The sequence below is a fragment of the Citrus clementina genome, unplaced genomic scaffold (genome assembly GCF_000493195.1).
Source record: "Citrus clementina cultivar Clemenules unplaced genomic scaffold, Citrus_clementina_v1.0 scaffold_3, whole genome shotgun sequence".
Classification (NCBI taxonomy): domain Eukaryota; kingdom Viridiplantae; phylum Streptophyta; class Magnoliopsida; order Sapindales; family Rutaceae; genus Citrus; species Citrus x clementina.
Window position 1 is genome coordinate 29,433,308 of NW_006262339.1, and position 14,204 is coordinate 29,447,511.

Here is a 14,204-nt window from a genome sequence, read left to right on the forward strand (position 1 = left end):
ATGAACACCCAACCCAATTATGTCACAGATGCCAAATATAACTTTTGCAGTAGATATCCAATCATCTTGTGCCATGTAATTTAGAACTCCATTGTCAGATAGGTTTCTTGTGACATGGGTGTACCTCACCTACCTCACCGGAGACCTGGAGCTACGCACCATGTTTGAATCTGTATGAAACTGAATCTCTAACCATCATCTTACACAATGCAAAACATTCTTGGAACTTTCTCGCGAGTGAAAATACTTTTTTTTTAAAAGAAATTGTATGATAAAAAGTATTATATTATAATTAGTTGATGTTACAATAAATTCATTCAATTTCTTGCTAATCTTTTTTTTTGTTTGTTTGTGAAAAACTAGCTAATAACTTGAATATTGTACTAATATATAAAAAAGGTTAATATATGGGATGTAAAAATACCATCATCGTTTGGTATGATGGTCTGCTTATTAATTAGGAATATGAATAGGAATGCGGGAATGAGATTCTTTAACTTGTTTACTTCAAAAGTAGGGAGGGAAAATGACAATAAAATTAGAGTGGGCCGCCATAATGAGAATGTGATGTGAATTTACATTTGCACCCTTAATAAAAATTTATTTTTTTACCCCATTTAATAATAATAATAGTAATAATAATAAAGAATAATAGTAATCAATTAAGGTGAGTTTAGTAATTTGAAATTATTTATTTCAATTTTAAGATAAAATAAATATATAAATGGTAATACAATTTATTTTAATTCTGATTTCTACAGATAAAATAAATAAATTTATTTTAATTTTTATTCCTTATTCCGATTCTACTCAATTTAGATTTAAATCCATTTCAATTATTGATTAATATCCGCATTACAAGTATTTCAAATTAATTGTTTGTTTAAGTTAAGCGGAAAAGTGAGTGAGTCATCTCATTAATAAAAGTTCACGTTTAAATTAAAAAAATAAGATAAAAATCAAAATTTGAAAAGGCAATGTGGGCAATGGCCAGTGGGCACAAATATCTTAAATTGCAAGAAGTGCCAAAGCCAATGCACTTGTAAATTGTTTTATTAAAGTTTGAAAATTGAACGCACCGTCACTGGTATTGGAGGAAACAGGAGAAGGAATTGAAATTATAAAAAAGAGGGTTTTGAAATTGTGAAAACAGACAAAAAGACAAGAGTAAAAAGATCACAGGTTATATTTCCAATATTTATTTATTAAATTATTCTTTTGTCCTCTTCTTCCCATATTATTTATTTTTATTTAACTTCTCCAAAAATATAAAAATAAAAAAAACCAACGACTGTCAAACTCACCACCACCTCAGCTTTAATTAAATTCAAACTTTCCAAACTCCACAGTCTTCACTCACCTCTCTCTCTCTCTCTCTCTGTAGCATGTAGCATTTTTTTTTCTTTCTTTTGATTCTGTTTCTTCAGTTTTCTTGCATTTTCTCCAAAGGGTTTCTCATGAAATGAAACCATCAAAGAGCAGAAGCTAAGTAAAGTAGTAACTGTGGTGCTGCCCCATTACGCAAAAATATATACAAGGTAATTAATTAAGTTTTATTTTTTATTTTTTTTTGGTACCTGTTTTGTGCTCTTGGATTGATCTTCTTCTTTAGCATATATAGGCCTGTGGGTGTTTTTTTTTTCCCTTCATGCATGCATGCGTTTTTGTTTTGTATAAAGAGCTTTATTGTTGTTGTTGTGATGTGATCTGTTTAATTTTTAAAAACTAAAAAGTTTAAGGTAAAAGAATGTTGAACAATTCTCACTCCTAGACTCGAAGGTTATCGAGAGGTATCAATTTTTTTCTTGCATTTTCATTGGTTTTCTCAGCTATCAAACACATCATTAGGGTCTCAAACACACATACACACATACATACATACCCACCCATTGTTGAGTTTTCCCTTTTCTTTTCTTTTAGGATCTAACGCTTTTATACATTTCTCAAGCAAATTGCTTTCATGGATTGTTGATCCCTTTCAAGTTTGACATTCAAGCATCAAGATGATTATTGACCGTTAATCTGTATGAACTCCTCTTTTTGCTCTTGTTCTTTTTGAAAACATGAACTTCTTTCTAACTCATTAAGTGACAAACAATAAATTTCACTTTTTGTTGAGTGGATTGTACAAATGGATACCAAAATTGTCAGCTTTCTGTAATACCATCACGCTTGTGGTAGCGCGTGTCATGTTATTTCATTAATTCATTCTTTCTTGCTTTCCAGTTTCCTCCTGGCTTGTGCTTTTTATTACTACATGCCTGAGCCCTGGCTCAGCCTTTTATATCATCACACTACTTTAATGCTTGTCAGTGACAGCAGAATTTAAGAGTTGGTGGTGTGACAGAATTACCCTTTTGTAAGTTTTAAAATATGTAAAAGATATTTTTGGAGATTTGAGGAAATTGCCCATTTTTTATATGGATAGATATTAGATACTGCTTTTGCACTGCCCCATTAAAGCTAAAGAAATTAAAAAGACAGAGGGGTTTGTTAAAAAAAATAAAATTGTGGACCTTGAAACTTTCATTTTGTGGTATATGGTTGGTTGCATACAGATTTTGAGTCTTGTGGAGAAGAGACAAATCAATTTTGTACAATTGCCTATGTTGTTATGCTATGTTGCCATGGTTAAAGTTGTGTTGCACATTGAAAGGTGATTTATTTGCTGTCAAAATTTAAGTAAATTGTCATATGTGTGCCCCCAGTTAGTGATAAGCTGAATTTGATTAGACATACCTGCTACCCAACAATGCTATGATGATTGAAAATAACATCTACTAAACTTATTTTCTTTTACTAGTGGGGCTTGGACGAGTAATCATGCATCCCCTTTTTTTTTTCCCCCCCTCCCGAGGGACCACTGGGTTCCAAAAATAGGATATCATGTTACCTATTGAACTATTTTCTTGCTCTGAATTTGCTTAACTTATTGTCATATAGGCTTATAAGTTACCATCGGTTTTTATAGAAATAATAATCAAAATCGAAATGGAACCGTATTGATTCTGTTTCCGGTCAGTTTTTTTGGGGCTACGGTTTTTGCTCCCACCCATTCTATGCTTTGGTGGGAAAACCGTGAAAGTGTACCTTTGCACTCACATGTTATGGCTGGGCAACTTGTTTATTTTAGTCCGAATCTACCTGTCCTTCTTTATTGTTTCAAGCTTGCCTAGTGAGGAAGACATGCATTGGCTAAGAACATGAGAGACAGGAGGGAAACAATTTCGAGTTTATTGGTGTTGACATTGAAAACTTGTTTTGTTTAGTATTCTAATGATACTGCTTTTGGGGTGAAACAGTTGAATTTTGCTCAGATATTGGTAGCTTCACATTTTCTTGAATTGCTTCAGTTTGATTTTTGTGTTCTTTACTTCTTTTACAGCTTGATTCTGCAATCACAAGTTTTTGACCTACAATTTTCTCGCATAGCTCTTCTTCAGGTCTTCAGGTGTACAAAATGCCGAGGTCAAGGTCAGAGAACCTAATCTATAATAATTTTGTAGTTTATTACATGATCTAATCTGATTAATTGGACTATAGGACATTTTCAACTAAACCATGTGTTTTTCTCTAACTACTATGTTGAGGGTACTTGCAAATTAATTTGTGATCAGTCCAGTGCAAATCAGCACCCGGGAACTTGCATTTTGTCCTTGAGATATTTGGTTTCAATTTATTTTGATTTTTCTCATCCTGTGTATGCAAACTCTGATCCATTCATATTACTAAGCTCTATTATGTCGAGCTAAATTACACATGGCATTTTTCAAGATCATTGTCATAATAGTAATGTGGTAGTATGTGTGGCTGTTAGTTATTGTACTATAGTCTCAAAGCAAATTGATGTAATCCTATTGTCAGTGGCAGGAAAACTTCTATTATCATTTCTTTTCATGAGTTGGAAAACATTTTCAGAACATATGGTTGTTACTTGAACTGTTAGAAACTTGCATATCCCAAATTTTTGTAGTTGTGTGAATAATATATGGTGAATTCTGTTTTCCTATTTTAATGACAAATAGGGGTTTAGAAATGCCACAGAGACAGTCTCCTCGACGCCCACATCAGCTCAGGACATCAAGTTCTGATTCAGATCCACCACATCACCGACCAATTGCTGACCGGAGTCCCAAGATTGGAGACCGTCGTTCTCCCAGAGGTGCCCCCCATTCTGATCCAATAAACCAAAAGAAACTCGGCACCCGCATTGCGGATTTAGAATCTCAACTTGGGCAAGCTCAAGAAGAGCTAAAAAATCTGAAGGACCAGTTGGCTTCAGCTGAAGCTGCAAAGAAGGAAGCTCAAGAAAAGCTGGAGAAGAAAACCAAGAAACCAGAAGTTCCAGGGACAGTGGAGGTAGTGGAACAGCACTCTCTACCTGAAATTCAAGAATCTGAAACAACAAAGAACGATCCCAAGGATGAAGTTGCTGAAGAAAACCAGCCAGAGACTGATGTTTTTGAAATTTCAGTAGAAAAATCAACTGTTGAACCCGAGGTTGAATTCAGCCAACAGACATTCAAAGAAGAAAAAGAGACGAAATCAATCAATGTATCTACTGAACCTCCAGCAGAACCTGAGCCAGAGAAAGTATCAATCCATGAGTTAACCTTGACAAAGGATGAGATAAATTTGCTACAAAACAAGCTAGATGAGAAGGAGAAGCAACTAGAGGGGATGGCTCAAGAAAATAAAAGCCTGAAAAAGCAGTTGAATGAAGCTTCGTCGAATATTTCAACTGCTCAAAAAGAGAAAGAGGAAATGACTCAGAGCCTGAACAAACTGGGAGAAGAGGTGCAGGCAAGTAAAGCTGAAGCAATTCAGTTGAAGGAGAAGTTGGAAGCTGCAGAAGGAGCAAAAAAAGCACTGGAAATGGAGATGAAGAAGCTTCGAGTACAGACAGACCAGTGGAAAAAAGCAGCTGATGCCGCAGCATCAATTCTTGCTGGAGATGTAGAGATGAATGGGAGGATTCCTGAGAGGTGTGGATCAATGGACAAGCACTTTGGTGGTGTGTTTGAGCCGTTGACTGGTAGCTATGCCGGTTTTGTGGGATCACCTGGGATGGCTGATGATCTAGATGACGGTTTTGCTAGTGGAAAGCGCAAGGGCTCTGGAATTAAGATGTTTGGAGACTTGTGGAAGAAGAAAGGTCACAAATAAGACTCGCTCCCTTTTGTGATGTTAAAATCACCAAGAAGAATGTTCGGAGAAATGGTTGCTTACTATTTCACGTTCTGTTGGCGTTGTAACATTAAGGTGACTCCAATATGTAGTATTTTGTTTATGGCTTAGGATCCAGGAGCCCCAGGCCATTGTCTTGCTGCGGTGCTTTGAAAGGCAAATATTTTGTTTTCTGTTCAATGGTTTCTTTGGATTCTTCTTCTGTCCTGTGCATAAAATCGACCAAGGCAAGCGTTTGCTACATTTTAATCAGCATCATGGCAATCTTATAAGCTACACTCAAGATTATTTCAGTTTTATTCTTATGATGATAATAAAATTTATTTTTAAATGTAATTTTGTTAAGACAACAAAAATTACAACACATTAGTCACTCAGTAGGGAGACAATTTGGCCAAGTGTTGTATGCGCTACGGAGCTACAATCCACTGGGACTCTGGGAGTAGGAGTGTTTAAAATTCAATACGATTTGCTCAATCCGTTTGATATGTAGAAATTTGATCCGTAAAAATTCGATTCATGAATTGATGGATTGGATTGAATTAAAAATTTAAAAATTCGTAATCGGTGAATTGAATATGGATTTACTTTTGTAAATTCGCAAATCTGCAAAAAAAATAAAAATAAAAATGAACTTGTAAATATAGCATTATACTTACTAATAAATAAATAAATTAAAATATAATTACATTAACTTGTCGGATAATAATATAAAATAAAAATAATTAAATAAAAATACAACTTTATAAACATATAATTTTCATGTACTGATCTAAACAAATGAGTTTTTTTTTTTGTGCTATATTTTAAAACTTTAAATGTATTTTTACCTTTATTTAAACAATTAATTTATTTAAATCTTATTTTATTTTGAATTTGATCAGCAGTAAAATTATTTTTATATTAATTTTTTTATTTGGTTAGTTCGCAAATAAGACATGATTAAAAATTTTTAGCCCTCAAACCAATCTACAAAATGATGGATTGAATATGTATTAGATCAAATCCACATCTGATCTGCAGACGTATGAATTATATTTAGATTGAATTTCACCAATTTGTGAATTGTATTGAATTAAAAATTTATAATCTATAAAATCCACAGACGTATGGAGTGATGTCCAATTCGCAAAATCTGATCTGAGAACACCCTACCTGAAAGATAGTTGATCACAAAGTGATAGTCCGAATTCAGCTTACAAGCTTCTAATTTCAGAAACAAACCATTGCACTCCACTTTGACATGGGCTCTTCTGCGAAACTGGAACAAGCATCATTTGCCAACTTTACACCCTTCAGATACATCATATAGCTTCTGGTTGATTGATGTTAGCCTACACCACGAGCTAAGTGGTATTAAACTCTAATAACCACAACAGCATTCTTGGAGAAGGAGACCACTCTTGAGGTGCTGGTTTGGTAACTCCCCAGATGGTTATGACCGTATGGAATATTATTTAATACATTAAATTCACAGTTTCCTCACATATCATCAAAATTCAACCACGTATACTAACGGAAACTCAAAAGAGGGTATAAATTACACGAATCAAGAAAAAAAAACAAAAGCTTTTTATATCCAATACAATCGTTTACTACTCGTCATCACTGTCATAGTTTTGGCACAGTGATTGTAGTCCAGTTCTTTCCTCTGATTTGTTCTCTGATTTTGCAATAACTTTGGTGGCGGAGACCGTAGCTGGTTTCTTTATTACTTGAATCTGGATTGATGAAGACTTTCGAGGCACCTTGGTATCACTTTCAGTTTTTGAAACTGTTGGATTTTCTGTTGACAACAAAACAAACATGAAATCTGTCAGTATGCTTTAGGCACAAGCTCAAATTCCATAATGATGCAATACACAATTCATTGATTGAAATAATCCATACAAAATCACACAGGCACAAGATGCTGTGTGTGAATACACCAATACCAAAACACTAACAGCTACTGACCTACTGTTTTGTCCATATTTACTTTCATGCTTTAAAGGGTAAACAGCAAAATATTCTCGATTTAATAACAGAAAATGCCTATACCACTACAAAAATACTTACAAGAATAATCAGACAGGATGGTAGATTTTTAAGCATAAACTAACAAAACAATCAGCACAAAATATCATTCAATTGGGTATATTATCTCAACACTACAGCATTATATCAACATCACAGTTAAAAAATTTATTTCCATTATCATTCTTTTAGAAACCAAAAACTCTGTTCGTCGGAGGGGCGGGACATACTTCGTCAAGGTATAAACAGTGCCAGCAGAATGCTGACCATGGGTGATGACACATTTATAAACCTGTTTCCTCTAGGTTGGTTACCATCAATCTATTTAAAATCCATGCATTTTGACTGCAGATAGCATACATGAATCAGAAGAGAGAGGCCCGGGGGAGGGGGGGGGGGGGGAGGGAGGGATTGACCATGACATACCTCCATTGCTAGTGCTGTCAGAAAAACTGGCTTCTGTCAATGCATCTGTTGGTTTACTCGGAACATCTTCAGATAGCTTTCTTTTCTTCAAATTATTGCTTGAGCCTTCATTTCTTTCACTAGAAAATTGAAACAAATCACCATCATCATCGAGATCTTCATCAGAAATCCTTCGAACAACTTCTCTTGGTTTCTGGAATATTGATCTAATAAGTGCTTCATCCTCTTCTTCTAGCCTCTTCTCCTTTTCCGGAGCTGTGCTCTGCAAGGCCTCAAGCATAGCATCTACACTAACACTTGCATGTCTAGACTTCATAGACTTCATCTCATCAAGTGCTGCAAGGATGTCCATCTCCCTTTTGGAATCCAAGGTTCTATTCTCCAAAGCTTTCATAGCATCCCCCATCTCTTCAGCATCTCTCCTCTTTTTCTCCTCGTCTACTGCCTCATCCTCTGCGCGCCAAGGTTCATAATTACGAGATGCACCAGACTCCACTATATAATCTGAATTTTGAGGATCTGTTTTTATTGTCAGCTCAGCTGAGCACTTTGTGCATTTGAAATAGAACCTGAATATTTGAATTCCGAGATACGTCTGCAATACCATTTAACATTATAAAACATCAAAGTTAATACACAAAATCAGAAACTATATAATTGAATAAAATAAATTTAATTGCTTAAAATAATTATATTTACCTCGCCAATGGCGTCTTCTTTGCGAGAATTAAATTTTGTCCCTTTGTAGATGTAATTGCCACATGTGTTGCATCGGATACTCATGGGCAACATCATCCGAACCTTAATCTGCTGGTTCTTTGGTCGTCGGATCCTGGGAAGTTTTGATGGGTCGAAATCCGGTGGATAATACTTGTTGAGTACTTTTCTTTCTCCCATTTTCTCCTCCTTCTAACTTAATAAAAAGTCAGAATGCAATATCCAGAACTGTTACAGAAAACATATAAATCAGTTTGTACTGCCATTGTTCCAAACACATCAACTTCCTACAAGATCTAATAGTAGTACACAATATTATAGAAAACTAGATCTATTCGCATTAGCAAAAGAGAAATGCAGCAATAGGCACAATTCAAGACCAATGGGTATGATCAAGTTTATTTATATATTTATTTTTTGACCAGTGGTGGTAATTCTACGCAAACGTATCTCAAGGAACACATTGCAGCTGTAATAGCTCCTTTAGTTAAAACAACATACTAACCAGACTAACGGGTACCGTCAATCCTTTGTATTAGTTCTTATTTTACGTTACCAGACAACATGAGAAATAAAAGTAATGTTCTTCCACATACTCCCTCACAAGGGTTTTGATTCGCAGGCATTACAATAATAGTAATTTCTAGGGTTAGTAGTCATAAACTGCATCAAGTCTATATAAGAACCAAAAGAACCCTAGAAATTAACGTAAACCCAATTCAGAGAAAACCCTAAATAAACACAAATTAGAAGTATTCATCTAAACCAGTTAAGTATTAATACCCATGATATTATTAAATAAAAATAAATCAAACCCATAATCAACTGTAACATCAGTAAATTAAGTACCTGAACAGAGAGAACGAACACAGAAAAGGCTCTTCCAAGACTTTGCACCAGAGACGGAGCCTGTATTGTTTTAACATTATTAATAGGAAATAAGTAGGCATTCAAGGTCGGTCGGGAATTTCAATTCACAATTGGATTAGGATTTCGGAGCGGGACAGAATCCGAATCCGGTTTTACCTTACCCGATCCGGATTACATCATATAAAAATACGGGGACCTTTTTAACCCGGGTATTATCCTAGTGGCTAGATTGTTTTTGTCTTTGCCTTTTTTTTTTGTTGGTAAATTAATATTTTTTATATAACAGTTAGGCTGGCCCAAAGAGAATCTGTGGGGATGGGTTCATGGGCCTGTTAATTTAGGTCGAATATAAAAATCTAATTTAACTCTCGTTAAAAGAAAATGTTTGGATACACGTACGAATTTTTTTTTTTTGAGAAATTATCCACCGTCCACTTATTTTTTCACTATTTTTTAAAAATATATAAATTTTTTTTTAGAATCCACCTGAAATTATATTTCTTTTCACTTTTCTACTTCCGTTTAGAGACCGTTAATAAAACTAACGGAATATTATTTAAATGACTTTTTTACCCTCAAATGTAAAAGAAATTGTGTATTCTTGAAAAGAAATATAACTTCAGGTGGATTCTAGCAAAAAAAAAAAAGAATTGTGTATTTTTGAAAAAGTTAAAAAAAACGGGTGGACGGTGGATAATTTCCCTTTTTTTTATCCCCGTTGAACGGAGGAATTAGGCATAATTATAAAACACTTGGCCTGTACCAACAAGCGCGTAGATCGGTTGGTATAAGACTGTTCTACCTTAATTAAGGTCATCGGTTCGAAACTTGAGAATACAACTACGTAAAATACCTGTTGGGAGAGTTTTGTTGCTCTCGTGGTCCTACCCGGCTCGAATCTGTATTGGGGCCCAATGTGGTCTTCGAATATAAGATGGTTTAATATACCAAAAATAAAAAAATAAAACTAATACACTTGGCCTGTAGTTTAAAATTGGCAACCCCACGGATAGAAAACTGAAACGTATGATATAGCATCAGGAATGTTCACGTATGCACAAATACTAGCAGAATAGTTTGTAACGCCAAACATCCAACAATCTGAGCATCATATGCAATTATTATGCGAGATAATGGCAAACCTCTACAAGCTCATTAGTCCTAGATACGCATGCTGGAACTTCTTCCCTTGCCAGATCTGTATGTTTGGAACAATTGATCTCCACATTTCAGATAATGAAGCCATTTGACTAAATATACCTTCCTTTTTAGGAAATAAGGAGAGACATTAATGTTCTTTCCAGATAGTGGTCGTGTAACACACAGCCTGGAGATAGATAAATCCAGACAGTGAATTTACGACACCCATAATAAATCCAGTGGCATTGTAGATCTAGATCCTTCAACGAAATGGCATCAAAACGATGATAGAAATGAGTACTTGTCAAACTAGTAGTGCATTGGTCCTATCGACAACGACTAAAGAATAATGTACGAAGAACATAGACTAGTATATTGCAGGTAATAAATGTGAACAATGTTACAAACATCAAGGTTGATGAACTCAAACAGACCTTGAATCGCCCAACAAAGTATCGATTTCAGCAAAATTTATAAAGGAAAACTGCAAATGATACGAGTTAACTAACGCCAACATGAGGCGAATCCTCAAAGAGTATTAACTTCCAGGCATCATGCTAGGCAATGTACAAAATTCAACGAAACCAAAAACAGTGTAGGCAGTCAAGAATTTAATTGCCCACATTGCAAATTCATGGTGAAAACATTAGTCAATGTTGAACATCTTCATTATTGCAGGCTGATTCTAAAAGACTAACATTACTGTTAACCATATTGTAGACGCATGCAAAGAAATCCATGACAATGTTAGGAAACATGCCTTCTTTTTAATGACAATTTGTAAATCCTAAATTAGGATATTTCCTATGTTAGAACAAAAAATTTCTTTAGTGAAACCATCACCTATAACCCAAGAATATTCATGTTGTATCATCAATAATCAATAACAAAATTATACGGAAGTATACATGAATCCATAATACTTAATTCTTCCTTGGAGTTGTGTGGTTGGCCTTCTAGATCAACATGTTCTCCTAGAAAATCCTCTAAGTTTCTCACTGCTCTCTCTCTGATGATAGAATGTCAGTAGAGAATAGAAAGATATGTGTGACATAGAGACCGTAATCACTTATATAAATAACTTTTTTTGTTCTCATTAAGTATTCTTAATTCTGCCCATCATAAAATTAGAATACTATTGGTTCTCTACACATTAAAGGCTCACAGCCTATCAGATACATTAAAGCTCATAATACTAAAAATTTTAATAGATTACCTTTAATTGAACTTAACCCTATATGACAGTCCACAATACATAATTATTCACATATAAGTCCAACGTTAGATTAAGAATCCAACAATGTCAGGTTAAAAAATCCAACATCCTAAACTTTTCTTAATTAATAGTTTTATTATTCAAGAGGACTTCTATTTAAGAAATAAGTAACTTTCACTTTGGAATTTATCTTAATCAAAGAGGAATACAACTTATATAAGGAATACAATACTTCTCTTACAAGACATATCGCTATGTATAAGGATGTTGAATTCATTTATTTGTATAACAGTACAATTAATTTCAATAGCATAGCTTTTTCTTTCCCATTTGCAATTTGAATTCATAATCATGTATCTTTTCTTTTTATTTATAACAGAATTTATTTAAAAGCGCCCTAAATTGGATATTCAGACACTCTTCACTGCAGTCAACAGAGTAACTACTGTGTGATTGGTTTTATTCTCCATCTATTTTCTATTTATTATTATTTTGCTATTTTTGCTTGCAAGATCTTGGATGAGATTAAAATTCCCTAACAAGAACTTGTGATGAAAACTCTAGATAAAAGAATTGTTAGATCATTAACCCAACATTGAGTTTATATGTGAATAATTATGTGTTATGAACTGTCATATAAGGTTACGTTCAATTAAAAGTGATCTATTAAGTTTTTGGTAATTTGAGTGGGACATTTAATGTGTAAAGACTTAAAGATAATTTATATTTTTATGATGGATAAAATATGAATACTTAATGATAATTGAAAAGTTACCTATATAAGTGGTTATGCTCCCTAAATTACACGTAACATTCCATTCTTTTCTAACATTCTATCACCCAGAGAGAGTGCAGAGAGAAAGTTAAAGGATTCTCTAACATAACATGTTGATTTGGAAGACAAACCATAAGGTACTTGAGAGTAATTCGTTATTATGGATTCAAGTACACTTTTGACTATTAAACTATTGATTCTGGGTTATAAAACATGAGTGTTGCTAGGATTTTTTTGTGATAGTTATGGCCAAAGGATTATTTTCTAACAACAATCACTAAAGAAACTCTACAACTGAATCTTTAGAAGTGAAACAACATAAAAGGTAAAGGGCCACCCTTGAGTTAGTAATCGTAGGTGTCATAGTTCATTGTCAACGAACCACAATCTTTAAACAGTCCAAGTCATTTTATGCATCCGACTCTTAATTAAGTAACAAGCAAATAGGATTGGCAAATTAAAGGCTTGCACTGAGTTTTTTCAAATCTAGGCCTAGGTCCAAGTTACTGAGAATAGACTTGGTTAGGCTTGGGTTCTCATTAATTTAGAATAATTTTTGATGAAGTAAAAAAATTTAAATTAAAGATAATTATTTAATACATAATAGAATAATACTCTAATATACAAAATGTTAGTAATACAACATAATAAATCATAGATACTAATAGGCTTGGCAAAATTCCGGGTCCGGTCTAGGTTTGGTGCAACCCGGGACCGGACCGGACGCAAAAAATTGAAACCCGGACCCGGACAAAACCCGGCTTTTGCATGTCCGGTCCGGGCTTGAGCCCGGCGTGTCCCGGGTCCGGGTTTTGTGTTCCGGGCTTCTAAGCCCGCAAATAATTATTTCAAAAAGAAGACAAAAGGCACAGGGCTGCTAGCAGTGGCAGAACATGAAGATGAAGAGATAAAATGAAATGGTTGTCACAAAAGCATGCATGGTGATGGGTACATCACTGCGTCTTAAACAAACAAAAAAACAAAAACAAAAGAACACAAAACACAGCCTTTTTTTCCTTGAATCTTATTTTTGTTTCTTTCTTTCCTTCATCCCATTCCCATATATCTTTAATCAACAATGACAGTAATGGAAACAATTCAATCGGAGCAACTGAAACAGCTCAAAGACATATTCATGCGTTTCGACATGGACTCGGACGGCAGCCTCACGCAGCTGGAACTGGCCGCACTCCTACGCGCCCTGGGGCTCAAGCCAACTGGCGACCAGCTGCACATTTTGTTGGCCGACATGGATTCCAACAGCAACGGCCTCGTCGAATTCGACGAATTGGTTGCTCTAATACTCCCTGACATCAGCGAGCAAGTCTTGGTCAACCAAGAACAACTCATGGAGGTCTTTCAGTCCTTCGATTGCAACGGCAACGGCTACATCACTGCGGCCGAGCTAGCGGGCTCCATGGCCGTTATTGGTAACTGGTTTTAGTTTTAGTTTTTTTTTTAGTTTATTCGAAAAACGGGTCCGGGTCCGGGTTCCGGGTTTTGGTGCTGAACCCGGATGTGCCTGGAAATGTCCGGGTTTTAAATTTGGAAACTTGGATCCGCTTTTTCAGTATATGCGGTCCGGATTTTGCCCGGACCGGATTGGGCGGGTCCGGGCGGATTTTTTTGACACCCCTAGATACTAATATAAAAAACATATTAATATAATATTTTGAGTTTTTTTAATTAGACAAATTTTTTATTTATAAATTAAAAAGCCGAGCTTAATATTAGTAATAGAACACAAATCACAAATACAAATTAAAAAGACATACTAATCTAATACGGAGTTTTTTTTTCAAAATTTAATTTTTTATTTATAAATTAAAATACCCAGACTTTTTTTTCATAGGCTTT

At 34.7% G+C, this 14,204-nt stretch overlaps 3 protein-coding genes across 4 annotated transcripts; 2 read left to right on the top strand and 1 right to left on the bottom strand.

Moving 5' to 3' along the window:
• The first annotated feature begins 1,394 nt into the window (after window positions 1-1,394).
• LOC18050088 (interactor of constitutive active ROPs 1) lies at window positions 1,395-5,465 on the top strand. 2 transcript variants are annotated; one of them, XM_006442183.2, is made up of 3 exons: window positions 1,395-1,538; window positions 3,386-3,474; window positions 4,026-5,465. In XM_006442183.2, exons 2-3 carry the CDS (start codon window positions 3,461-3,463, stop codon window positions 5,164-5,166), a joined length of 1,155 nt encoding a protein of 384 aa, XP_006442246.1. In that variant the 5' UTR covers window positions 1,395-1,538; window positions 3,386-3,460; the 3' UTR covers window positions 5,167-5,465. The 2 variants fall into 2 exon arrangements, with proteins under 2 accessions (XP_006442246.1, XP_006442247.1); XM_006442184.2 differs by lacking the exon at window positions 1,395-1,538 and adding an exon at window positions 2,936-3,239.
• A 1,132-nt stretch (window positions 5,466-6,597) lies between these two features.
• LOC18050089 (coiled-coil domain-containing protein 94 homolog) lies at window positions 6,598-9,375 on the bottom strand. Its single transcript, XM_006442186.2, has 4 exons — window positions 9,196-9,375; window positions 8,329-8,574; window positions 7,630-8,224; window positions 6,598-6,973 (listed from the first exon to the last, which is right to left on the bottom strand). The coding sequence occupies exons 2-4, from the start codon at window positions 8,524-8,526 to the stop codon at window positions 6,783-6,785; spliced, it is 984 nt and encodes a 327-aa protein (XP_006442249.1). The 5' UTR covers window positions 8,527-8,574; window positions 9,196-9,375; the 3' UTR covers window positions 6,598-6,782.
• A 4,050-nt stretch (window positions 9,376-13,425) lies between these two features.
• Window positions 13,426-13,791, top strand: LOC18050090 (probable calcium-binding protein CML15). The gene has a single exon (XM_006442187.1). The coding sequence runs from the start codon at window positions 13,426-13,428 to the stop codon at window positions 13,789-13,791; it is 366 nt and encodes a 121-aa protein (XP_006442250.1).
• Window positions 13,792-14,204: the final 413 nt, after the last annotated feature.